Source organism: Felis catus, chromosome C2 (assembly GCF_018350175.1).
Source record: "Felis catus isolate Fca126 chromosome C2, F.catus_Fca126_mat1.0, whole genome shotgun sequence".
NCBI lineage: Eukaryota > Metazoa > Chordata > Mammalia > Carnivora > Felidae > Felis > Felis catus.
This window is the reverse complement of record NC_058376.1, coordinates 70021164-70048472: the sequence shown is the minus strand read 5'-3', so window position 1 is coordinate 70048472 and position 27309 is coordinate 70021164. Positions and strand designations below refer to the sequence as shown.

The 27309-nt window shown below is 41.7% G+C and overlaps 1 protein-coding gene across 26 annotated transcripts in view; it reads right to left on the bottom strand.

The window, feature by feature from the left end:
- KALRN (kalirin RhoGEF kinase) overlaps nucleotides 1–27309 on the bottom strand; it is a 708823-nt gene that overhangs the window by 74578 nt on the left and 606936 nt on the right. For 19 of the 26 annotated variants that reach the window (XM_045037038.1, XM_045037036.1, XM_023260237.2 and 16 more), the window contains 2 exons: nucleotides 2844–3127; nucleotides 1548–1652 (listed from right to left, as the gene is read on the bottom strand). In XM_045037038.1, the coding sequence (XP_044892973.1) occupies nucleotides 1548–1652; nucleotides 2844–3127 (389 nt within the window). The remainder of the gene's footprint in view (nucleotides 1–1547; nucleotides 1653–2843; nucleotides 3128–27309) is intronic. The other 7 variants (XM_023260232.2, XM_045037035.1, XM_045037037.1 and 4 more) reach the window with 1 other exon arrangement.

The following is a 27309-nucleotide window of genomic DNA, read 5'->3' as shown; positions in this document are numbered from 1 at the left end:
GAGGGAGAGGGTTCGTGACCTTTACTTATCTTACGCAAGCTGGCACCTCCGTGTGGAGGGCTGTGCTGTGTGGGGTGGCAGATACAGTCACATGAGCTCCCCACTCCCCACATATGCTGTCACTGTTTGTGGAACATTTTACAAGGATAGGCCTCTGGGAACGCAGCAGGTTGGTTCTCATTCTGATCTCAGTGTGAAGCACGGGCATTTCTGCCCCTGGGAATCTAGGATGGGCATCACGCCATGCTTCCTGACACTTTTCCTTCCAAAAGTTAAGAGTCAGGGCCACCAATGTCACCTTAGGAGGGGCCACACAACTGTGCACCTCTCATGATTGAGTCCACAGAGGGGGGCATCTCAGTCATCTCAGTCATCATCCTGTCCCTAGAATCTGTCCCACTAGCGTGGCACCCAGGAAGACCTCAATTAATGTCTGTGGGTTAATAATGACCCAAATGCAAAGCAGAGGGAATTAAAACAAGAATGGGGACATCACCAGAAATGCTGAAGCATTGGCAAACAGTACTTTCTGAATTGTATCCCAGGTGATGTTGTCAAGATGTGTTCCCTGCCCAGGCTGGGCTCACCACCTTAGGGGAGGCTGTGCTACTACAAGGCAGGGCAGTAGACAATACAAGGAGACCCCGGAGGGATGGCTAGGCCGCCACCACCACCACCACGACGACCACAAACCACTCTGAAAAGAAAATGGAAAGCACCATTGAAACCTGAAACCACCACTCCAACCTGTCAAACCCAACAGGATAGCAACACTAAGAGAAGGCAGGAAAAACCCAGTGAGGTGAAAGCATGGTTTGCAAGCAAGATGAGTGACAGAGCACGCAGTTAGAGCAGCCCACGTCTCGGCCAGCACGCTTGGAAGCACATCCAAGCCGACCCTCTGCTCTAGAGCCATCGGGGCGATCGCTCTGCGATTAGAGCCCTTGGAGACATCCACACTTCGGACACCTGTGAGCCTATGCATGCTGGTGACTCAGGGAATTCTGTAACACCAAGAATGTGGCAGCCTGCACCTTAGGCTCTCCCGCCTTTGCCGGCAGCCTCCCGTCAGCAGCGCCTCCATCCCTCACGCGGTACTTGTGGAATTTTCATACCACCGGGGCTGACTGGAAGTTACCATTATTTGGATTTTAGAGTTGAGTATAGGGAAAAACAATCAACCAAAACAGAAGTCGGAAGTCAGGTGCAACAAAGTGATCACGGCCTGGAACCACCTCAGACTCCTTTTGAGACAAACAGTTTCTTTTGGGATCTATAGCTTCCAAAGACAGAGTCATTACCCTTCATCAACAGGAGGAGAGACCAGACAGATTCCCACTTCTGCATGCCCCTACCCTGCCCAGAATGAAATCAGACCTCCAGGGCTGGGGGCGGGGACACCTATCAGATACAGAGGGAACCTACATCACCATGGATTCGGAGAGATAACAAGGAAGAGAGAGTATTACTACCCCCACCGCACACACACAACAAAATCGCATGTATTACACATTGTTCTTTCAGATCAGAAAGTAAGGAAATCCTACCATCTCGTCCTGCGTAGGGTCATTGTCAAAGATCTTCATAGGTGGAGGGAGGGGTGTGTGTGACTCTTCATCTGGCTCATCTTCACCCCATCCTTTCTTGTTCTTCTAGAACAAAAGAGCAGTATTAGTCATACAGTCATATGTATTATACAGTTAAAGATATCAATGGTTCAGGACTTAGAATTTTTAAAAAAGCAACATGTAAGATCTCCTTTCTCAATACATCCCTATTTTTTCAGCCTCACTGCCCTCCTCTGTGGAATGGGTACACCTTCTTATCTCAAAGGACAGTGAGGTTCAAATAGGGACACACACACACACACACACACACACACACACACACACGAGAAACATCTACCTCATTGATTAGCCAGGAAAAAAAAAGCTGAGACTGGTCAGAGAGAGCCTAACTTTTTAAGCTTTTGAAGGACTATTAAACCACAATCTGAATATCACCAGGCTCTACTGTCATTCTCAGAAGGAGAAAGGGCAGATAGCATGAAATTACAAAGAGAGTCTGGTTACACAGCAGGAAGAATTGCTTAGCCACATCAGGGACTAGAGTGGGTTTGCCAGAAAAAAAAAAATAGCTCTCATTCTCCCAACTAAAACATACCCACTGTATTTTAATTACAGAATCTCAGCTCTGAAAGGGACTTCAGAGGTCACCTGGTCTGACCTCTGGGCTAACACAGGGACCTCTCCGACTGCTTTGTGAAGTCATGTGGTATCCCCACCCCTTCTAGCACAGGTGTCCATTCGCTTTCATGACAGCCTACCTCATCACTGGTTGACCCCCATTAAAGTCACTCTTTGAGCTGAAACCTTGCCTTCTGTAAACCTTCACCTGTTACTCATAATTCTGCCATCTGGAGCAACATGGAGTTGTCCACTCCCTTTCATATGTGGCACTGCTCTAGATACTTGAAAACAGCTATAATCTCTCAGCTTTTATTCTTATTCTCAACTAGCAGGTTTTGATGTAGTCCTTAGTAGAGGTAGGGGATTAGGTGACCAGATGACTCCCTTTAGGCCCACGCCCCTATCTCCAAATCTGGCAAGATGTTGGCTATCTGCTGGAATTCTATGTGCCAGTCTCTGAATTGGTCACACATCAGACTGGCAAGGTCTTGTTAGTACAAAAGCTCAGATCACTTGGGTTCAAGAACACAAACTCCTGGGGACTAGAGACTGGCTGGTTTACAGAACCCACGGAAGGATGCCTCACAAGGTTCCAGGAAGGATGTATGTCAGAAGCCCCCTCCTGAGGGAGGCTCCAGGGCCACATGGAAGTACCTCATCTGCACTGTCTCCCTGAGGGGTCGTCTCATCCCCAGGCTTGGGAGATCCCAGGTCGAAGCTCTTCCGGCCATCTCGTACTTTCTTCTGCTTCTTGATATTTCCATCTGCTTTTCCGCTGTTGAGCCGACGCACGGGGCTCGTCAGCCACTTCTTAAGGGTGTTAGTGGAACGCTTGGGACCGGGGGAGCTGTGGATGGAGTTCAGGGAGGGCTGAGACTGCAGGTTGGCCACTGACTCAGACTTGCCTCCGTTTTCACTTGAGGAATGGGAGTATGCATCTGAGGAGAAAGAACAGACAGACATGGCCATGTCAGAGGCGGTTAAGGGAGGTGGCTGGCCTGGGAGTAAGACAACTCCATCCTCAGGAAGCTAGGATACAAGGCAGAATGTCAAGGCCAGCTGCAGACCCTGGTCAAGGCAACCCTCTCTAGAGGGTAGTAACAGCTGACAATCAATTTTTAATGTGCAAGGCACTGCTCCAGGTTCTGTGGATATAGGAGTGAAGAGAAGACAAAGAATCCTACCTTCATTGAAACAAAATTAAAATCCTAAGCAAGAATCACCAACCAAAAACAATGTCATGGAGCACCTATTAGGTAGTGTATTTTAAAGACGTATAAGACGTAGGTTTTATTTTCAAAGACCTCTTATCTAGCTACACACACACACACACACACACACACACACACACACACACACACACACACAGAGTGTGTGAAAGAAGAGTGAAAGAGCAAGACGGAGCATGTAAAATAAAGACAAATTCACAAAGTGGTATGTGATTAATTGCCACAGGGCTGGTATGGACTTCAGGCGATAAGCTAGCAGAGTTCAGAGGAAGGTCAGATCAGTGTAGGCGGGATTGGTCTGAATTGGCTTCACGAAGGGGAGAAGGAATTTCAAAAGGGGGAGACAGCAGGAACAAAAGCACAGAGGTACGAATATTGAAAAGTAAGTGAACACAGCCCAAATAAGTAGATCCTCTGAATGAAATAAAGATTTGATGGAGAAGGAGAAACTGGATAGAAAGTATTAGTGAGGTCATTTAATAATCAAATAGTGTGTGACCTTTACTATGAGACACAATAAAAGGGTTTATAAAGGACACACTAAAAAGGTTTTTTTTTGTTTGTTAATTCATCTGGTAACTATAGACAGCATAGCCCTGGGAAGGAGGAGTCAGAGTCCAGACGGCCACACTGGGGCTGTGCACAGGGGTGCAGAGGAATGAATGTGAGGCACTCCAAAGCAAGAAGTGTCTGGATGACAAATCAAAGACAACTCACCTCTCTGCATGCTGCTGCTTCTCACTGCAAAAATGGTCTTGGGAGAATACCTGACCCGCTCTGCCTTGACCCCTGATGGGCCCACTGCCCCGGTGCCAGTTCGCATACTGATATTTAAACCAAACACATGACTAGGTATAGAAACAAATGACTGAAGTGGTTTTTTATACCTACTCCTCTCAAAGACGGAATCATCTTTTCCTATAACGACTTCATCCTAGACCCAGCCTGGAGGACTAATCTGGCTTTAGAGGCCTTCTGGCCTAGACGTAGCTGACAGAGAAGAAACAAAATCCCATAAGAAGGTGAATGAATCCTTATTGCCAATAGAAAGCTGCCTCCAGCTTCTACAACTGGCTGACCTTGAGGGCTGCAAGCTCAGGATCTTGACCCTGTGGGGATCTTCTTCAACGCTGCTAGAGTTTTGTGTGTACTTTGGAAAACAACACCTGAGCGTTTGCATCTAGTAGCACAAAAATTGAGGTCCTAACGTCCCCTGGTATAAAGGATAATATACAGGATTGCTCTGCTCAGGGAACATTTGGGATCCGCTGACTTGGTTGGCGTCCCTTTAAGGACGAAGTTGTAATCTTATCTCAGGGAATTCCTTGCTGGCTGTGGTCCTGGGTATGTTGACATTATTTCTGAAGTGTTTGGTATGGCTCAAACTCCTGTTCTCAGAAGCTTGAGTGATAAACATCTCCCCAGGGCTGGTAGTGGAACCAGGCCTTTCTGTTATCTTTCTGCTGATAAGCTGCAAAAGCTTTTCATTCACCAGACCCCTGTGATAGCACATGGCTCTATGAAACCAAGCCTTCAAAAACTTAATCAGCACATACTGTGTCAGCAGAACTAGAGGCCCAATCACATTAACCGAGCCTTGTGTTACTAGGCAGGGCAGGCAGCTCTCCAGGTTCCCTGTTCCATCGCAAAGCATAGCGTGACTTCGAGATTCATAAATGCAAATTTTGATGGACTGTCCTTCCCCACTGTCCTGTGGCTCTGCCTTGGTGCATTCTGTACAAATGATCACAAGAGTCCAGGTTAACAATCGAGTGTACTCTCACTTTTGTTGTTTCAAGTTTACTCTGTGTAAACAATTAGGGCCATTCAATCACAGCCCACATACAAGAGAAGTCACATGTCGGAAGCAATCCATAATTCACTGTTAGGGTCCTGAATGGAGACAGGACTGTTTCTAAATTACTTTGTTTCTTATTTGTTCCTGTTTTTATTTTCTGGTTTTGATATCATTGACATATAACATGGTATTAGTCCAAAGCGTACATCAATGACTTGATACTTGTATCTGTTGTGAAATGATCACAATAAGTCTAGTTAACATCCACCATCTCATATACTTACCTTTATGTTTGTGTGTGTGTGTGTGTGTGTGTGTGTGTGTGTGATGAGAATTTTTACTAAATTACTTTGAATGCATGATTATAAAGAATGTGGCACGGGCGCCTGGGTGGCTCAGTTGGTTAAGCATGAGACTTCAGCTCAGGTCATGATCTCATAGCTCCTGACTTCAAGTCCTACATTGTGTTCTCTGCTGACAGCTCAGAGCCTGGAACCTATTTCGGATCCTGTGTCTCCCTCTCTCTCTGCCCTTCCCCCATTCACTTTCTGTCTCTCTCTTTCTCTCTCAAAAATAAATAAACATGTAAAAAATTTTAAAAAAGAATGTGGCATGATTTGCAAAATTTGTACGTACTTTATTACGGCTTTAAAGAATAATTGGCATGCTATGTTCACCCTATCTTTGGAAGATGTCTACAATTAGCAGACAATGGAGATTTTATTCTAGTACCTTTCCAGGCACAAAAGTTAAGTGACTGATTTGTAACAGCTGCAACAAGACTGTTATTGAACCATTCCAAGCTGAGGGAGGTGCTATTTATTAGGATGCTGGTCATAGGAAACAGAAAATCAGAGTTTTTCAGGAAACCAAGGCTCATAGTTGGTTAAGTGGCAGACAGGCAAGACTTAAATCCTGATCTGACTCCACTGCACGTACATTCATCTTATTCCTACATCTGTATTCACTCCATGTATCCCTTTAGCCTCTATAATGATTGTAAAAGGAACATCAAGCTGCTATGTCTATTTAACATTTCAAACATACATTTATACATGATTTATACAAGTTATACAATTGCAATGCTGAAAACTGTCTAATTTTACAGATAAAGCAACGAAGGTTTAAATATGAGAAATCCATGGTCGCAAATGAGTTGATCACAAAGCTAGGACCAGAAGTCAGGCATTGCTACATCTGCCCCAGGACTCTGAACCAGTGCTTCCTCTCCGGCCCTTCGGCATAGAAGGGGTCTGTAAGGCTAATACCTGGTTTTAAGTCACGAGGAAAACAAATGTGTCCCTGGGCATTGTATGTAATCAAGTTCCCCAGATGTTCCAGTATGTTCAACTTAGCTTTCTGGATCAGAAAAAAGTCACATTCTGAGGCTGATTTTACTATGAGACATTTTTAAGATAGATAAAAATGTAGAAAAAATGTAACATCCAGGTACCCACCATCTAGGTATGATAAATATAAATATGTTTTGCCATATTTCCTTCAGCTTTTTAAAAAAAGAAAATACTGTGTATACAGTTGAAGCTTTTAAATTTTTTTCCACCTGTTCACAGTCACACCCACCACTTTCCCTTCCCTTCTCAAGTTGGTGTGCATCTTTCCCGTCCATGTAGTTAGCCATTTACTTTGTATGGGAATCCAGTGTTCTTTATATCATTATCCTAATATGTCATTTTTCAACCTACTCATTAATTCAAAATTATCTGAGATTTATCCATGTTCAGTCATGTAGATCTAGTTCATTGATTTTAGTTGTTGAACAATATTCTTTCACAGGACATATTGTGGAGCTTGTAACACATTTTCCTAATGATGGATACTGAGGATGTTCACACACGCACACTCATTCTAAGTAGTCCGGTACAGGTCTCTGTAGATTTGTGAGAATTCCTCCAGGGCAGTGCTTTCCAAACTACTCGTGGTCAGGGAGTCAAGGATCTACTTTTCTTATTTCCAATCTGTTTCAGACCAATACTTTTATAAAATACAAAATCATACTCTTTGATGTGGTGGAAGTGTCAGATTGCTATAAAAGCTTCTAAATGCTTATTCCCATTTTCTGTACTTACCTCCCTGTGGACTGGAAACAAAGGGCTGACAAACCTTTACCACGTACAGATCATACACTGAGGAGAACACACCTTGCTCTCAACTTTACAGCATCCAGAGCATGTATGTCAAGGTGGACTGGCTGGGCTTTAGAGAAGACACCTCACCACCTTCATTAGGTACTGCCAGATTGCATCCTGATTTACTCCCACCAACACTGCACGGAACCTCTCATCTTCTGGAAATCATCAACAAAATGAAAAGGCAATCTACCAAGTGGGAGAAAAATTTACTAACCGTGTATCTGATGGGAGGTTAATATCCAAAATATATAAAGGACTCATAGAACTCAATGATTAAACAATCTGATCAAACAATAATCAAACAATCTGATTAAAAAATGGGCAGAGGATCTGAATAGACCTTTTTCCAAACGGGACCTACAGATGGTCGGCAGGTACATGAAAAGATGCTCAACATCACTCATTATCAGAGAAATGCAAATCAAAACCGCAATGAGATGCTACCTCACACCTGTTACAATGGTTATTACCAAAAAGATAAGAGATAATGAGTGTTGGGTGAGAATGTGGAGAAAGGAAACTCTTGTGCACTGTTGGGGGGAATGCAAACTAGTGCAGCCACTCTGGAAAACAGTATGGAGGTTCTTCAAAAAATTAAAAACAGAACTACCCTATGACCCAGAAATTCCACTTCTGGGTATTTATCTGAAAGAAATGAAAATACTCACAAAGATATTAAAACTCCTGTATTAACTGCAGCAGTATTCAAAATACCCAAGACATAGAGGCAAACTAAGTGTCCATCAGAGGATGAATAGATTTAAAAAAAAAATGTGTAAATGTACCGGGCTCCTGGGTGGCTCAGTCGGTTGAGCATCCAACTCTTGATTTCAGCTCAGGTCATGATCCCAGGGTTGTGGGATTGAGCCCCGTATTGGGCTCCATGCTGAGCATGAAGCCTGCTTGGGATTCCCTCCTTCCCTCCCTCTCCCTCTCTCCCCACCCCCCTTTGCCCCTCCCCCACTCTCTCTTAAATAAATAAATAAATAAATAAATAAATAAATAAATAAATAACAAGAAAATGTGGTAAATGTATATACATTGCAATATTATTTAGCCACAAAAAGTAAAGTGGATGAACCTTGAGGGCATTATGCTAAATGAAATAAGTCAGAGAAAGACAAAGACCATATGACCTCACTTAATATGAGGAATCTAAGTAAAAAACCAAACAAACTTCAAACTCACAGATACAGAGAACATATTGTTGGTTGCTAGAGCTGGGGAAGGAGGGTACACAAAATGGGTGAAGGTTCAAAAGATACAAACTTCCAGTATAAAATAAATAAGTCATGGGGATATAATGTACAGCATGGTGACCATACTGAATAATGCTCTATTATATATTTGCAAGTTGCTGAGAGAATAAATCTTAAAGGTTCTCATCACAGGGAAAGAAAAAAAACCCTTTTATGTGTGATGATGGATGCTAGGTAGACTGATTGTGGTGATCATTTCACGATACAAATACTGAATCATGATGTTGTACACCTGCAACTAATATAATGTTATATGTCAATTAGATCTTGATTTTTTTTAAAAAAAAGAAAGGAAAAAAAGAAAAGAATTCTTATCTTCCTGCATTCCCCTTGATGCTTCATTATGTACACTAGCATACAATTTTCCTCTGGAAAAATGTCTCCTTCCTACCCAAAAGCACATAGTTTAAGGAAACAAATTGAGATTAAAGTAGAATGTCTCAAGAAGTAATGAAAAGGTAAAAACCAGTGCCTCTAGGTTGGTAGGAAATGCATCTTATAATTGGTATCTTAGCCACAAACTGGGGAAATAGAAAACTTGTCAGGGCAATCCCTGAGGTTGAAAGTCCAACTTTTCACAGGCTCTGAGTGGGATAGCTTAGCTGATTGGTCATGGGAATATAAAGATACTAATGAAATCAAGAGAATCTAAATAAATAAACCAACAACTGATGCTTATCCTTCAGACTTGCACACTATTTGTTATCCCTACTTCCTTCAAATCCCAAGCCACCTCTCTGAACCATCTGATTTCCTCCTTAACACCTGACAGAAGACAGCCTGCATGGTCACACAACACATTCCAAAGCTTAGCCGATGACTAGAGAATTCTTGACCTCAACACTCATCTCCTAATGATCTTTTGTTGAAGTTGATGAAAAGAGAAACTCTGCTCGTATAATGTTCCTGCCTTGCTTGTATGACCTAAGAACAACCCACTGGTGCCTCGTCATTGGATTGCAACAAAGAGATGAGTTGGCTTCTGGCCCTTCTATGCCACTAACTAGGGGGCAGACACTGGGACAGATTAGACAGGATGCACTCAAAGCCTGGCTCCACCACTGGCCAGCTGTGTGACTCTGTTCCATTTACTTAACCTCTCTGTATCTCAGTTTCCTCATCAGTGACTAAAGATAATATTAGTATCTACCCTATAGGGTTGCCATTAAGATTAAGGAATTAACGTTTGTAAAGTGTTTAGAACACTTTAAACCCATAGAAGCACGATAGAAGTTAAATAAAAATTAATAAAACCATAAAAAGCTCCCCTAAGTCCATGACTGTGAGTTTATTCTCTATGTTCCTTCATTCTATCTCATGGTCTTCTAAAGCTTAGACTAGATGATTTAAGGCCATTTTTACCCTTAAAGATTCACGCCTCCTGAAAGCAAAGAAACACTTAATGCTACCAGCTGCCATTCTGTGTCATTTTCCCCTCTTCACTTCAGGGAACCACTCTTGTCTGAGAATAAGGTGGCCATATCCTTGGGCTATGTGGCCATAGTTGTCCCCCTTTCCCACTATTTGGAAGTTTAAGCAGCACAGGTTATTATTTCCTGGAAGTGACATATGCCTCCTTTTATAGGGTGTCTCTTAGAATGGGAGCTTCAGATGGATTTTAGGGCCAATTGAACAACTCTTGATATTAGGGTCTCAAATACCATCGTGGGGTTAGAATAAACATGTTAGTGTTATTGGTTTAAGCCTTTGGACAAGAACTCCATGATTTCATCACAGCAGCACGTTTCTAAGCAGTACAGGAGATGAGGGCTGTCTGCTTGATGTGAAGAGGAAAAGTGGAATGAAACCCATGAAAGCAGGCACAAATGAACACGTCCTAACAAATCCATTGTCTAGGTCAAACATGGTCCTTCCACTTGGATAGACCTTCATTAGCTACCAAAATAGAAGATAATTGTGTACCAAAGGATAGTAACTGAATATACTAGAAATGTGGTGGGGCACCTGGATGGCTCAGTTGGTTAGACGTCTGGCTCTTGATTTCAGCTCAGGTCATAAGCTCATGGTTTGTGAGTTTGGGCCCCATGTTGGGCTCTGTGCTGCCTGCTTGGGCTTCTCTCTCTCCCTCTCTCTCTGCCCCTCCCTCCCCTCAAAATAAATAAATAAGCTTAAAAAAAAAAAGAAATGTGCTATATTTAATACAGCCATTTATAAATTCAGTTTCCTTTTTAAAAAGTTTCAACTCATATTTATTTCACTTTTATGTTACACCTTAAAAAAAAGCTTCTTCTACCGTTTATGGTCTGGTATAAAATTTGTAAAACTATTCTGAAAGCAGAATATATTTTGCACAAGCCATCACAGAATGCAAATGTAAGACATGTCAAAGGACTATGGCTGCCTCCATAGTACTGCATCCACTATTTCATTATTTTATGATTTTATTCAATCATAAAATACTGATTCATCAGCCTTCTTCGCACTGACCTCAAAGTAAGCTAAAAATAAAGGATTGAACCTCCTAGACAAAATGAGAAGACAGTCCTATTACTTTTGAGGGGTTAGTATCCCCAAAGTCCAGGAACACTGTCCTCTAAAGGCCTAGGGTAGGCCTGCAGAGAGCATATGCATGTGTAAGGTCACCAAACCTTTCAGTGGACTGTGAGCACCTTGGGTGTGTAACCAACCCACTAAGCTGGCCAGCTGTTTTCTATACTGGCTTGAGGGATGCAAATGAAGAATGAACAACTCATTTTCAGTCCATTCTGCTGCAGTTTAGTGATGGTACTCAACCATATCCCAAAGGCTGGTTTTTTTTTTTAACATATTGTATTATGCAATTGCTAAAAGATATGAAGTCTAGTTGTTTTATATCAATCATACCTGTTTTATCTAGATGGTCAATGAGTCTACAAATGTCCCTCTGGCATTTATACTACTCTACTGGAAGCTTTGATTCCAATGGCTGAAATTGGAAGAAAACGCAGACTCCTAAAATCCACCAGATATTTACAGAAGAGCCCTTTAACCCCCTGCTCTTCTGTCTTACTTGATTTCCAATGATACAGGAATAATTATAAACTCATCCTTATTGCTTTCTGTGGCTTGAGCTATATAAGGCAAATGCATTTCATTACATCTGTTTGCAGTGATTAGATACCCAAACACTCCTGTTTTCTTTGGCTTTGCTATAAATAATTTACTTAATATAAAAATTATAGAAGTATCATATATACATTTTTCTCACACTGGAAATTGCACATCTAGAGAAGGGGACGATGGGAAGGTCAAGGATAAAAATTCTTTGGGTAATAAACACATAAATCCAATTGTTTGTAAGCATGGAAACACAAAATCTACAGTAAATAGTAATATATCCCTCATGGCATAAGATGATGGCTCTGACAGGTCTTTTAGTGGAATGCTTATGAAAGCCAAACTCCTGGGTGCATATTTAGCTGAGGTCCTAAGGCTATGCATCACCAGTTCCTGGAATGGCTGGCTTCCCAGCAAACCATTGCTTGGCCATTTGGTTGGCCATTTGGTTGGACTACTTGGTGCCAGAGGATGAAGAAAGCTACAGGCTACAGTGACAATAACAGGGCACGGGAAAGGGGGACAATCAGTCTGGTCCACAAACATTGTTTTGTTTCTTTAATGTTTATTTATTTAGAGATAGAGTGTGCACACATGAGAGAGAGAGACAAGAGACAGAGAGAGAGAAAGAGAGGGAGAATGAGAGAGTGCCCACGCAGGGGGAGAGGCGGAGAGAGAGGAGAGAGACAATCCCAAGCAGGCTCTGCGCTGTCAGCACAGAGCCCAACTTGGGGCTTGATCTCATGTATTGTGAGATCATGACCTGAGCCCAAATCAATGGATGGATGCTTAACAAGACTGAGCCACCCAGGAGCACCCACAAGCATAGTTTCTTAACACTAGAAAACTTGTAGCCCTTGCAATTTGCCCCTACCACAACTTGCGACTAAACTTGGCAAACACTTTTTGGCTCCGGATACTCCTTCTCCCATCTCTTCCACAATAGTCAAGTCTCAAATGCACAGTGCAAGCCCCTGCCTCCTGCTTGTTACACTGCTTTTATACTTAGTTCAGGAATGTCTTTTCCAATGAGCCCTTTGCCAACCCACCGTTCTTTATCTCACTACTCTATCTCACTCATAGACTTCACATGTTTTCTCTAATTTTTTTTTTAATATCTAAATCCCTATGGATTTGGAACTCCTGATTTTTCCCATTAAACAAAGAGTACAAAATGAAGGATCACTCTGAGCCTCAATGGCACATTGTATGGAGCTACAGTTTAGTTCATTTCTACTTCCTTGTCCCCTTCTCTTCCCTGTAGTGCTGATCCTACCTGGTAGAATGTGCAGAGATCTGAGAATTCCAAATCCAGTGGCTCCGCATAGGGCAGAAATTCTTTTCATCTTCAGAGCTCATTGGGACACTAGCTCTTAGTATCAGGGTCTTCTCCAACAGACTAAACAATCTCCACAGGGGTGAAAAGCCAGTACCTCTGGCTTCAATTGAGATGAACTCTTTCGAGTTCTATTATAATTCGGTCCAGATCTCACTCAATCACTGCTGGCTCCTTCAGTGCCTCCCCTGCCACCTTGATTCCCATCAGGTTGCCATGGGACACAGTGGGTAAAGTGACTATTTCCAACTGCTTGTTCTCACTGTCTCCTTGGCCTTAGTTTCCCTTGTATAATATTCTCTCCAACAGACACAGAGTGAGGAGAGCCCTCAAAGGGCGATGAGTCAGTGCCTTCCTCCCATCCCAGATATGCATGTTCTAAACATGCAGTCCATTGCTGTGACGTGTTGCTACAATGACTCACTTGATTCACTACCTTTTTGGTGGCCTTTGGAAGTCAAGGGCTAAAAATCCTCTCTATATTCCAAGGGGTGGATTCTGAAACTTGACATATCAGATTGTCAAAAGTCAATGAAAACATATCTGCTGCTCTTCCAAGAGTAAACATTCTAGACATTTCCATTTATATGCCCATTTTATTCCCCCAGACTTGTCCACAGCTTCTAGAGAGGGAATGTACCTTTTTTTTCTACGGTATAGTGTAGGAAATCCTCCTAAAAGGCTTCTGAACTGCTCAAAACATAACCAAGAGAACATGGTGGAACTTCACAAATCTAGACTGAGAAAAGGACATTGCCACATTCATATAAAACCTAAACACAGAAATTTATTTTAGAAATGGTTTCTACTTATGGCAAGGCAACAAGAATCAGTGGCTTCACCGGAACCAAGGTCATCTGAGATCAGCTTTCATCTATAAAGATATATGATGAGCACAAGGGGGTTCTCAAATCATGATCCATGGCACCTGCCAAGTTCCAAGCCTGGGGTAGACATCTTCTTGCAGCTTAATTTTCAGCCCTCCTAACCTCCATATATGGCAGGTAAGCCAAATTTCTCTGGTTAAAAAGGGCCACTCTGGAGTCCAGGATGTATTTATACCCCAGTTTTCTTCTAGGCCTTTAAATAAGACTTCCAGTAGGTTAAGTGAGCTCCATAAAAAAGTTTAGGCTGTTCACTTAAATAGCAGCATTTTGCACTTTTCTTTTCAGGTTGGGGGAACATAAACCAGTTCAACCCTAATAAAACCCCCAAGCCTCAAACTAACATTACACAAATTACTGCATGTAACTGAAGATTCTCTCAGATGATGACCAAGGCTGTCTTTCAGGTTTATTCAACTGGAAGCAGATTCTTCCTTCACAAAGACCTTCTGCATGGATATTTTTCTTTCTGTACCTATTGTCATTGCCCTAATTCAGATATTTTAACCTATGTAACAGTCTCAAATGGATTCCTCTGCATCTAATCTCTTTCTCTTATCCATTTGACATATCTCTGCTCCCAGAACAATGACATTGGTCTACAGAAATCACTTGATCAATAAAATCTAGAGGCCCCTGGGTGGCTTAGTCAGTTGAGTGTTTGGCTCTTGATTTTGGCTCAGGTCATGATCTCACGGTTTGTGAGATCAAGTCCAAGGTCAGGCTCTGTGCTGACAGAGTGGAGCCTGCTTGGGATTCTCTAGCTCTCCCTCTCTCTCTGCTCCTCCTCTTCTGCATGTGCTCTCTTTCTCAAAAAAAAAACAAAAACAAAAACATATGTATATATGTATGTGTGTATGTATATATATGTATATACATACATATATATGTGTGTATATGTGTGTGTATATATCTATATATCTATATATACATATAGATATGGATATATAGATATAGATATATAAAACTTGTCAGCCTGCTACTTAAACTAAACTACTCTATGGTCAGGCCTGCTCACCTTTCCAGCTCTACGAGCTTTCCTTCTTTGATAATCTGAGGTTCCCAAACTGTGGTCCTCAGACCAACAGTGTAAGCATCATCTGGGAATTTGCTGGAAATACAAACTCCTGGGTCCCATTCTGGAGCTACTGAATTAGAATCTATGGGGGTGACCCAGCACTGTGTTTTAACAAGCCCTCCAAGTAATTCTGATGTATGCTCAAGTTTCAAGATGATGATTTAAAAGTTTTATTTTTTTAAATTTACATCCAAATTAGTTAGCATATAGTGCAACAATGATTTCAGGAGTAGATTCCTTAGTGCCCCTTACCCATTTAGCCCATCCCCCCTCCCACAACTCCTCCAGCAACCCTCAGTTTGTTCTCCATATTTATGAGTCTCTTCTGTTTTGTCCCCCTCCCTGTTTTTATATTATTTTTGTTTCCCTTCCCTTATGTTCATCTGTTTTGTCTCTTTAAGTCCTCATATGAGTGAAGTCATATGATTTTTGTCTTTCTCTGACTAATTTCACTTAGCATAATACTCTCCAGTTCCGTCCACATAGTTGCAAATGGCAAGATTTCATCCTTTTTGATTGCCGAGTAATACTCCACTGTATATATATATCTGTGTGTATATATATGTATATATGTATATGTGAATATATGCATATATATACACACATATACACACACACACAGATACACACACACACACACCACATTTTCTTTATCCATTCATCCATCGATGGACATTTGGGCTCTTTCCATACTTTGGCTATTGTTGATAGTGCTGCTATAAAAATAGGGGTGCATGTGTCCCTTCAAAACAGCACACCTGTATCCCGTGGATAAACGCCTAGTAGTGCAATTGCTGGGTCATAGGGTAGTTCTATTTTTAGTTTTTTGAGGAACCTCCATACTGTTTTCCAGAGTGGCTGCACCAACTTGCATTCCCACCAACAATGAAAAAGAGATCCTCTTTTTCCACATCCTTGCCAACATCTGTTGTTGCCTGAGTTGTTAATGTTAGCCATTCTGACAGGTGTGAGGTGGTATCTCATTGTGGTTTTGATTTGTATTTCCCTGATGATGAGTGATGTTGAGGATTTTTTCATGTGTCCGTTGGCCATCTGGATGTCTTCCTTGGAGAAGTGTTCATTCATGTCTTTTGCCCATTTCTTCACTGGATTCTTTGTTTTTTGGGTGTTGAGTTTGATAAGTTCTTTATAGATTTTGGACAGTAACCCTTTATCTGATATGTCATTTGCAAATATCTTCTCCCATTCCATCGGTTGCCTTTTAGTTTTGCTGATTGTTTCCTTTGCTGTGCAGAAGTTTTTATTTTGATGAGGTTCCAGTAGTTCATTTTTGCTTTTGTTTCTCTTGCCTCCAGAGACGTGTTGAGTAAGAAGTTGCTGTGGGCAAGATCAAAGAGGTTTTTGCCTGCTTTCTCCTCGAGGATTTTGATGGCTTCCTGTCTTACATTGAGGTCTTTGATCCATTTTGAGTTTATTTTTGTGTATGTTGTAAGAAAGTGGCCCAGGTTCATTCTTCTGCGTGTCATTGTCCAGTTTTCCCAGCACCACTTGCTGAAGAGACTGTCTTTATTCCATTCGATATTCTTTTCTGCTTTGTCAAAGATTAGTTGGCCATACATTTGTGGGTCCATTTCTGGGTTATCTATTCTGTTTCATTGGTCTGAGTGTCTGTTCTTGTGCCAGTACCATACTGTCTTGATGATTACAGCTTTGTAGTATAGCTTGAAGTCTGGGATTGTGATGCCTCCTGCTTTAGTTTTCTTTTTCAAGATTGCTTTGGCTGTTCGGGGTCTTTTTTGGTTCCATACAAATTTTAGGATTGTTTGTTCTAGCTCTGTGAAGAATGCTGGTGTTATTTTGATAGGGATTGCATTGAATATGTAGGTTGCTTTGGGTAATATGGACATTTTAACAATATTTGTTCTTCCTATCCAGGAGCATGGAATCTTTTCCCATTTTTTTGTGTCTTCTTCAATTTCTTTCATAAGCTTTCTATAGTTTTCAGTGTATATATTTTTCACCTCTTTGGTTAGATTTATTCCTAGGTATTTTATAGGTTTTTTTTTTTTGTGTGTGTGTGTGTGCAACTGTAAATGGGATCGATTCCTTGATTTCTCTTTCTGTCGCTTCATTGTTGGTGTATAGGAATGCAACCGATTTCTGTGCATTGATTTTATATCCCAGAACTTTGCTGAATTCATGAATCAGTTCTAGCAGTTTTTTGGTGGAATCTTTTGGGTTTTCCATATAGAGTATCATGTCATCTGCAAAGAGTGAAGGTTTGACCTCCTCCTGGTCAATTTGGATGCCTTTTATTTCTTTGTGTTGTCTGATTGCAGAGGCTAAGACTTCCAATACTATGTTGAATAACAGTGGCAAGAGTGGACATCCCTTAGGGGAAAAGCTCTCAGTTTTTCTCCATTGAGGATATTAGCATTGGGTCGTTAGTTTTTTGTTTTAATATATATTTGTTTTTGAGGAAGAGAGAGACAGAGCAGGGGAGGGGAAGAGAGAGAGGGAGACACAGAATCTGAAGCAGGCTCCAGGATCTGAGCTGTCAGTACAGAGCCTGACATGGGGCTCGACTCAGGGACTGCGAGATCATGACCTGAGCTGAAATCAGACGCTTAACTGACTGAGCCACCCATGCTCCCCTAAAGATGATGATTTTAATTTTTTATTTTTAAAAAAAATTTTAATATTTATTTATTTTTGAGAGAGAGAGTAAGGGGTGGGGAGAGAGAGAGTGTGTGTGAGCCAAGGAGGGGCAGAGATGACGATTAAAATTTTTTTTTTCATATATATTTATTTTTGAGAGGGAGAGAGAGCACAAGCAGGGAAGCAGCAGAGAGAGAGGGAGACACAGAATACGAAGTGGGCTCCAGGCTCTGAGCTGTCAGCATAGAGCCCGATGTGGGGCACAAACCCACGAACTGTGAGATCATGACTTCAGCTGAAGTCAGATGCTTAATGGACTAAGCCACCCGGATGCCCCTGAAGATGATGATTTTAGATGAACCCCCCACTTTAGTCTAATAATTCATTTAGTCAGTTTGCTGCAGCAGCCATGGTGTGGTCCTCATTTCTCATATCACCCTGCAGCCTCTCTGCTCGTCTAAAGCCTACCTACCACTTCTTGGATGACCAAGCCCAGCATGTTCTCCTTTTTCTCTGAGAATACCTCTCGTACCATTCATTTGGCACTGACAGATGCTTGTTTATGTGCCTTCACCTCCCTAACTCTGAGGAAAGTCCTTGGGGACAGAGATGTCCTTCATCTTTGTATCCCCAGCCCAAACTCTTTGGGCATGGAGGAGCTCATTAAATGGTCAGTGATGAATGGCTAAGGACAAAGAATGATAAATCATTGGAGCCTGAGTATTTTTAGGCCCAGAGACCTCTAAGAAAAAGTCAATGTTGGTGAGGTGCTCATCCCTTAAACTTAGCAAGGTGACTATCAACATAGGCTAGTGCATCCTTTTCCTTAAGATGTTCTGTGTTGCTCAGGCAATTAAAGATGGGTTAAACAAAGTTACCTGTTTCTTTACTGCAAGACTTCTTGGAATCTTTACTATGCTAATTAACATGCCATATAGATGATGACTCCACAAGGGGAACATACAACATTTACAGAATTCTATTAATATGTTGTAGAAAGCAAGGTGGTTAGCATTGATCTTGGCTATTATTCCACTCAGTCTAGAACACAAAAGGTGAATCACACTCTGAGGAGGCTATCCTGACAGCAGGGTTGCCAGTCAGACTTAAAACATCTTATGAACACCAAAGTAGGAGGTAAGTTACAGTCCAGTTATTTTCGACTTACGTGCTATCTCAGAGTCTCCCAGAAGTCAGCAGGAAGCCTGTCCTGGATTCAACTTACAATGCCCTTCAATAGTAACCTAAACCAAAGTTAGCCATGCCAGGCTTAATTATAGAGGCGGAGTGAAAGAGTTAAGCAGGGTGACGCTGGAAAGTTTAAGACTGTAATTAAGCGCTACTTAACTAAAAATGTTGCAATGGAAACTCTCCTAGGGAACCCAAGGGAAGAAGAGGGGAAGCTGCATACCTGGAGGAAGAAATAAGTGGCTGGTGGTCAATGGCTATGTTTTCAGTGTCCTTTTTTGGGAAAACTACATTTTGTGTGCTGGGGGGTGGGGTGGGTGGAGGGTGGGAAAGAAAGTATTAGGGTACAGAGTGTCCTGGGCTTAATGTAGTTTGAGACCCTGCAGGCTTAACCGGGCCCTGCTTCCCCCAAGCACCTGTGCCAAGTTAGTCTTTCTCTGGGTCCTTGCTACCTGGCTTGGGAAAAAAGCAACAAACAAACTGAGTTCAGTCTAAGCTTCCCAACCAAGAGCAATGTCTCATTCTACATTTCTCTCCTCTGTTCTTCACACAACAGTGCCCTCATGGCCATCCTCCCTTGCCTTCTCAGATCCAGAGCTCAGATTCAACGCTAAGAGTGCACATGGCCAGGAAAACCCACTGCCTGGCCTACAAGGGGATGAGATTCACAAGTACGATCCCATGGCTTCTTTAAAACTTTTTATTTTGACATAATTTCAGATTTAGAGAAAAGTTGCACAATTAGTACAAAGAATTTCTATATATCCTTCACCCAGAATTCCCAAATATTAATAGTTTACCACTTGCTTTTTCGTTTCTCTTTTTCTCCATTACCTTCTCTCTCTTTTTCTGAGCTGAGAATAAGTTAAAGATTCCTCTTGATCCCTAAATACTTGTGTATGTTTCCTAAAAACATGGGTGTTCTCTTACATAGCCACAGTACAATTAGCCAAATCAGGAATTTACCATTGATATTCTCTTCAAATATTGCCAATTGTTCAAATAATGTCCTTTATAGAAAAAGGTCATGTCTTCGATGACTTGGATATCTTTATGAGTACAGGGTAGTTATTTTGTAAAACATCTGTCAGTTTGGGTTTGCCGGATGTTGCCTTATGATTAGATTTAGTGTGCATTTTTAGTAGGAATATCCCTGAAAATGATGTACCATGTGAGGAAACATGTAATATTGATTTGATCCAATTCTAGTGATGTTAAGTTTGATCTCTCAGTTAAGGTTTGTGGTACAATTTTCTAATACATCAAGTTGAATTGCATACTTGCTCAGTACTGATGTTTTAAAATTCTGGTACAAATCAACTGTAAGTCATGTTTGAATGCAATTCCTGAATATAATACCCAACTCCATTCATGAAATAATCTCCTGATCATGAGTATGAGAGGAGAGTAATTTTCCACTCCACTGAAAACAGATTTAACAATGAAAATGGTGGCTATGCAAAAGGCTAGACCTAGATTGTTAAAACTGTACAACTTGTGCTTTGACTTGCTGCTTAAGGTTGACTTTGGCCTTGTGGGAGTACACTATTAGTCAACATGAAGTTTACACACTGAAACCCATACTCCTAAATGGGAATTCTGAAAGCTAGTCTGGGGTCAGGTTTGTACCTGACCTATGAGTACCTTCAATAGATCTTGAAATTGTCATTGAAAATGGTGATGTGGGCTTGAGGGAGTCATAAAAGGCTGGTTGGCTCTGTTAATTACCTATGATATTTTACTAAGAAATACAGAGAGATCAACATGACAAAGAATGCTGGTTGCTACAGTCTTCAGTATGGGACCTGACCAGCTGAAAAGGTTAGAGGTTGAAGAAGGTTAGAGGTAAGACAAGCTGAAACCTACTCTTCTAAACATGAGCTAGTTCCTGAGATTTATCAGTAGTATTTCAACTTCCCTTCAATCAGGAAAAACATCCAGACTACCCAATGGACTCCTAGGGAACAGGGCACTTATTTACCTAGGTCAAGGGTCTAGGTCCGATGTCTTCATTGGTAAGGCAAACATGAGAAGACTTTGGATACAGGACAGTTAGAAGAGGCATATGTGGCAAGACAGTGCTAGGTCAGCCAAAGACATTCATATTCAAATTCATATTTTTTTAAAAAATCCAAGTATTCTGCCACCACATACTACACATTGGGACCAAAGGCACAAGAACTGCTACTTTGCCATGCCTGCTCAAGGATGACAGACCACCTCCTCTTTTCTAGAGCTGGAACCCCCAGCAATGATTGGGATGGGGTATCATCCAGCACCACAGATATCTCTGGAGATAACCTTCACAGGAAAGATACACAATTAGACTATTTCCATAAGAGTGCTTCCTTCCTAGAAGACTGCCTAGATCCTGCCCCATTATGATGGCTCTAAACTCCTAGGTCCTATAGGCTCAATTATATAACATTTATATATGAAGATATTATGTTATTATTCATTCATTCAACAGATGCTTGTTGTGTGCTATCTATGTGCCAGGTGCCACTCTTGACGCTGGGCTATAGCAGTGAAGGAGAAAAAGTCAAGTTGAAGTTCTAGTTGGGGTAGGAGTGAGGTCAGATAATAAACGAATACATGAGTTTTTAAAATTTCCAATACTGTTGAACAATTTTTAGAGAATTAAACTGGTTAATGAGCTGTAGAGGGCCTGGATAATAACATCTTTAGAGGGAGAAGCTGGTGACAGTCTCTCTGAGAAGCTGAGACCCAAATGACAAGAAGGAACCAGCCATGTAAAGATGGGACTAAGGCCTTCTGCCAAGAATACAGCCTGTTCAGAAATCCTAAGGCAGAAAAAAATTTGGGACGTCCAAGTTACTATGGAAGTTCTTGTGGCTGGAGTATAGGTGATGGGTGGAGGGATATGAAATGAAGTTGGGAAGGTGGCAGCTGGACCCAGAGCCTTGCAGGCCATAGCAGCGAGTTACAACTTTATCCTAAATGGAATGGGAAACCACTGGAGGGTTTTCAAAAAAGGCTGGGGTGAGGGATATGTGATGAGATACAATTTTACTTTAATCGACAAGCATTAATTTCTGATTGGTCTGTGTTGTGTAGCCAGATAAATTTCTTCTGAACTGGAGTCACTTTTCCATCAAGAATCACCTCTTCTGGGGCGCCTGGGTGGCTCAGTCGGTTAAGCATCCAACTTCAGCTCAGGTCATGATCTCACACTCCGTGAGTTTGAGCCCCGCGTCAGCTCTGTGCTGACAGCTCAGAGCCTGGAGCCTGCTTCAGATTCTGTGTCTCCCTCTCTCTCTGCCCCTCCCCTGCTCATGCTCTGTCTCTCTCTGTCTCAAAAAAAAAAAAAAAATTAAAAAAAAATTGAAAAGAAAAAGAATCACCTCTTCTTTAAGGATCTGGGGAGAAACATCGTACCAAATATGGATGAATGGGAAGTATCAGGATATTCAAATTTGGTCTCCGGACAAAATACTCCATATACAGGCCAAAATACTCATACACATAAGGCCACCTCATTCCTTCCTACTACAGCTTGTGTTTCCAATCCCTATGTATGACCTGAGCTCTCAACTATATGTCTCCTGCTATGGTCTAATATGCTATGCATATTGATATAGCTTCAGGTGGCATTATCAATGAGATATGCTTACACCTCTGATCTTGCTAATCTCCCTGTTTAGAAAGTTCTTCCCCCAGACCCCATGTAGCTCATTTCCTCTCTGCCTTCAGGTCTTTATTGAAATACTACCTTCCTAGTACAGTCTCCCCTGACTATTCTATTTAAAACTGCAACATCTCACCCCTCCACCCTGATAGTCCCTATTCCCTTCCCCTTTTATTTTTCCTGTACCATTTGCTGCTATTTAGCTTATTGTATTAACCATGTCTTTTTATTTTCTGCATTCTGATGTGTTGCTATGCGGAGGGACAGTCCTTCCCAGGGCTACCTAATTCCTAGAGATAGCAAACAACTCAACTGTGACTGTGCCTTTCAGCCTTTCATACACAAACCCACCAATTCAGAGCCCACACTCCAACCATCTTCTTCATTGAGCTCTGCATTTGGGGCCACCATCCACCTGCCCTAAGCATCCCAGAGCCAGGAACCGATAGCTGGGGAGAGCCCCTACATGCCAGAGCCTGCTGAAATTATTCAAACTAGCCAACCCGAAGCCTGATTTCCCTGGCTAGCCTCTTAAAAGCCTCAGCCCCCTGGTTCCTTTCCTCTCTCTGCCTGCAAACAAGCTCCGTGTCTTCTCCTGTGGCCCTGCATAGTGGCAATGAGAAGAGCAGGCTGTCTTTTCAGAGGCAAGCATCCCCTCATCTGTTGGCCTTGGCGAACTGCAAATTTTTCCTGTTAAAAAATACCTACTATAGAATTGACTTTTATTATTTCTCTCTTCTACTTTCCTCGCTAAAATATAAGCTCCATGAGGGCAGGGAGTTTTTGTCTCCTTTTGTTCACTATTGTGTTCCCAGCACCTAGAAGAGCCCCTGACATGAGAATTAAAACATTCAGTAGACACTGGTTGGAAAAAAGATTTCAGAGAAAATGCTCAACGAATATGTTTTAAATATTAAATGAATAATAAAAAAAGCCAAGGTGCTTGCCTGTGTGTGCATGGGTAAATACAGGAGGGGTGTGGTAGAATGGGGTGACCTCAGGATTTGAGTTCCAGCTCTGCCTCTTCACCCTTTTGAACTTGGGTTTCCTCATCTATAAACTGGGGAGAAGCGACACCTCCCCGTGACATAATGATGCACCCTTAAAGTAACAGGGAAAGGTTATTACATGATGATAAACAGCAATGATAATAATGACAGCTGGATGACAATAAGCAATATTGTGTTGTAATACAGCCATGCCTACAGGGCCTGGGAGATGGCCAGCCCTGATCCTGAGCCATCAGACCGCTGTGTCTGAGTCACCTGCTCCACGAATTCTTGCTCACTTTCCTTCACCGACAGCAGCGAAGGGAGAATGCACTTACTCCTATGCCCTTCTGTAACTTGCTGCTTCTCATCAGTCACAGAGTCAGAAGCAGATCCCAGCAAGTGCAAACACACGCACACACTCTCTCACACACATACTCACAGATGTGCACGACAAGTGCCAACAGGTTCATGGCATGACACAGGGCGTTCGTGAACTCAGGTCCGAGACCCCACAATCATCTGACTCACATTAGAAGAGAAGATTTATCTGGTTCACAAAATGGGTTGCAACCATTTCTTACTCTAAAGTTAGGAAGTACTTCATGAGTTTGAAAATTAAAAATATTTAAATGAACAGGAAGACTTTTAAAACAGTGAAGCTTTCAAATGTAATATATGGCCATTATAGGAAAAAACAAAGTTTCAGTAAACCTACCACCATGTAATAGCTACATCTATACTACTTTGGAACATTTACTTCATCTTTGTGTGTGTGTGTGTGTGTGTGTGTGTGTGTGTGTAGAGCAGGATATTTGCTGAATGAATGAACTAAAACTGAAGCCCCAGTGAACCTTCTTCAGCCCATGGTGCCGTTGCCTAAGTCTCAGGGCTCCAGGCAGCCTGAATGGTGCTTAGATACCTTTCACAGTAGAGTAAAAAGAGCACTGGGCCACACCAAGAATCCCAGTAGAGGATTCTAGCTTTACTGCTGACTTGCCGCATGGTTTTAGGCAAATCTCAATCTTGCTGGGTTTCAGTTTACCAATCTACCAAATGGAAGAACAACTCTAGATTATCGGCACTAATCCTTTCCTTTGACCTTTCTAACTCAGAGAGACTGAAGCCTATGTTCTAAGCTGCCTTTCAGATGCCATCACTCCAGGGGAGGGCCAAAATTTCAAATCTTGCCCTTTGGCCTCAATTCTCAGACAGGCCCAGAGCAGAGAAAGCAGCTCCCAGAAGTCAGAGTTCGAGCCTGAGCTGGGGAGAAAGAAAAACAGAAGGTCCACTGATAACCAGAGAAGGTGAAAGGGGAGAGAGGATGCTACATGGTTTCCTCAGATCTCCAGCATGTAGTCCTCATGCCTGACCTAGCTGCCCCCACCATTGACCACCCCTGGGCAGGCAGGGCAGGTGCTCAGTCTCCAGGTACCTGTTCCTCATGGCCATAAGGAATGAATATATAATGACCATTCAAAGGTGGTACCAGAGACTAAGTTTGTAAAACTATGGGGAAATGCTTAAACATTAAGTGAAAGAAACAGAATACAACGTTGAGTATAAAACTGAACACCCGCCCCCCACCCCCCCACACACATAACGTACACATAGAAAAGACTGAGGGGTAAGTAACTAAAGTCAAGCTGTCTAGAATTATAGGTGATATATTTTCCTTAATTTTTCCTATGTTTTCCAAATTATCTTCTATATTACACTTTAGGTGCTCAGCCAGTCAGTTGATCTTGGCTCAGGTCATGATCTCACGGTTCATGGGTTCGAGCCCCACATGGGGCTCTGCACTGGCAGCATGGAGCCTGCTTGGGATTCTCAGTCTTCCTCCCTCTCTGCCCCTGCCCCTCTTGCATGTACTTTCTCACTCTCTCTCTCAAAATAAATAAACATTTAAAAGTATATCATATGTAAATATATGTACATGAAATTTTAAACAACATCTTAGAAAATTACAGGCTAATCTTTCCAATTCCTTCCCAGGTATTCCCTTGTACCCCAGTCCCACTCTCCTACCTAGAGGTAACCATGGCTGATATAGGACTCTCAGAGCATTTTCATGCATTCACACACACACACACACACACACACACACACACACACGTACACATGCATAGTTCCTGCACAAAGCAATTCACACTATATAGAAAGGTTTCTATACATTTTTTTCATTTAACAAGTATAAGATTTTCCTGCCTATATTTTCTTTTTTGCTTGTTTTAGATGGCTACATAGTATTGCACAGTAAAATGGTACCATTCTTCTATTGGAAATAATGCTACTGCCCATCTCCTTGTCAGCTATTACAAAAATTACCACATGGACATCCTGGGATAAATGGAGATAAATGGAGAACTTCTTTAGGCCATGCTCCTAGAAGGAGGTCAAAAAACATAATATCTTTTCAATTGCAAAGATTCTGCCAAATGGCCCTCCAGAAAGACTGCATCAATTTATTTTCCCATGAGTATACAATGGTCTACTTCTCTACCCCCTTACCTATAATTTTGCTAATCTGAAGGGTGAAAGTTATCCTATTTTTACTTGTATTTTCTGATTAGTTCTGATTATTATCTTTTCAAAGGTTACTGCTTTTTTAAAAATCCTGCCTGTTTATAACTTTTGCCCATTTTTCTATTGGGTTGTTGGCTTTTTTTCTTATTGATTTATAAAACTCTTGATGTATTTTGAATATTACTCTTTGTCTATTATGTAGGGTGCAAGTATTTTCCCCTGGTCTTATTATTTGTCCTAACTTCTTTTATAGTGTCTATTTGTCTGAAATCCATTTATAGTTTATTTCTATTTATAATGTTATTTGTGGACATAATTTACCTTACTTTAATGTCAGGGAAAATATTTTAAAGGAGAAACTTCAGGAGCGCCTGGGTGGCTCAGTCGGTTAAGCGTCTGACTTTGGCTCAGGTCATGATCTTGCAGTTTGTGAGTTCGAGCCCCACGTCGGGCTCTGTGCTGACAGCTCAGAGCCTGGAGCCTGCTTCAAATTCTGTGTCTCCCTCTCTCTCTGCCTCTCCCTTGCTCATGCTCTGTCTCTCTTCTGTCTCAAAAATAAATAAAACATTGAAAAAATTAAAAAAAAAAGTAAATGAGAAACTTCTTTCTTATGTTTTGTCATGTTATATAACAAATATAACATTTCTCATGTTATATTTGTCTAATAAACTCCCCGTATTTTATAAATCAAAGTTATGGAACTTTTAAGGAGACAGGACTATAAGAAAGGATTAAGAAGCTTTGCCATACATCTCATAGCCTGGGTATTTTCATAGCTCAGTGTATGCAGCATGCTGTGGGAGCACTGAGCTTGCCAGATGTGTAAGAAGCAGATAGATCTCTCAGGCTCTGGCTCTTGAGGGCAGTTCCTATGTTCCTCTGGGCCACATGTCACCATTGTGGGTCCCCATATAAGAGAGGATATCACTGAACACCAAAGTTTAAGGACCTAAAATGTCCCATATGAGGACTACAGAATAATTTCTCCAAAGCATAAATCCCTTCATGCAAAAACTACAGTAAGTGTGATTTTATTTTTCTCTGTTTTAAGTTTCAGTATATTTAGGTTCAATAAATGCTGGACAAATGCATCATTATTTTTAAATCATTCATGCTGGAGACAATCAGAAGGAGTTGGTTGGGCACTGGGATGATAAGGGGGATAAAGTTAACAAGTAGATTTTCCAATGAAGTCTCAGGACAGGTTAGAGGCTCTAATGTCAAGAATACCATTCTAGTGTATGTGTTTGGAAGAAGGGAATTCTCAGTCATGTGCAATGGGAAGGGGTGAGTAGTGTAGGTAGGGGCAGTTGCCGCCCTGCTCTTGGGTGTTCTGACACATCGCAATGCCACAGATC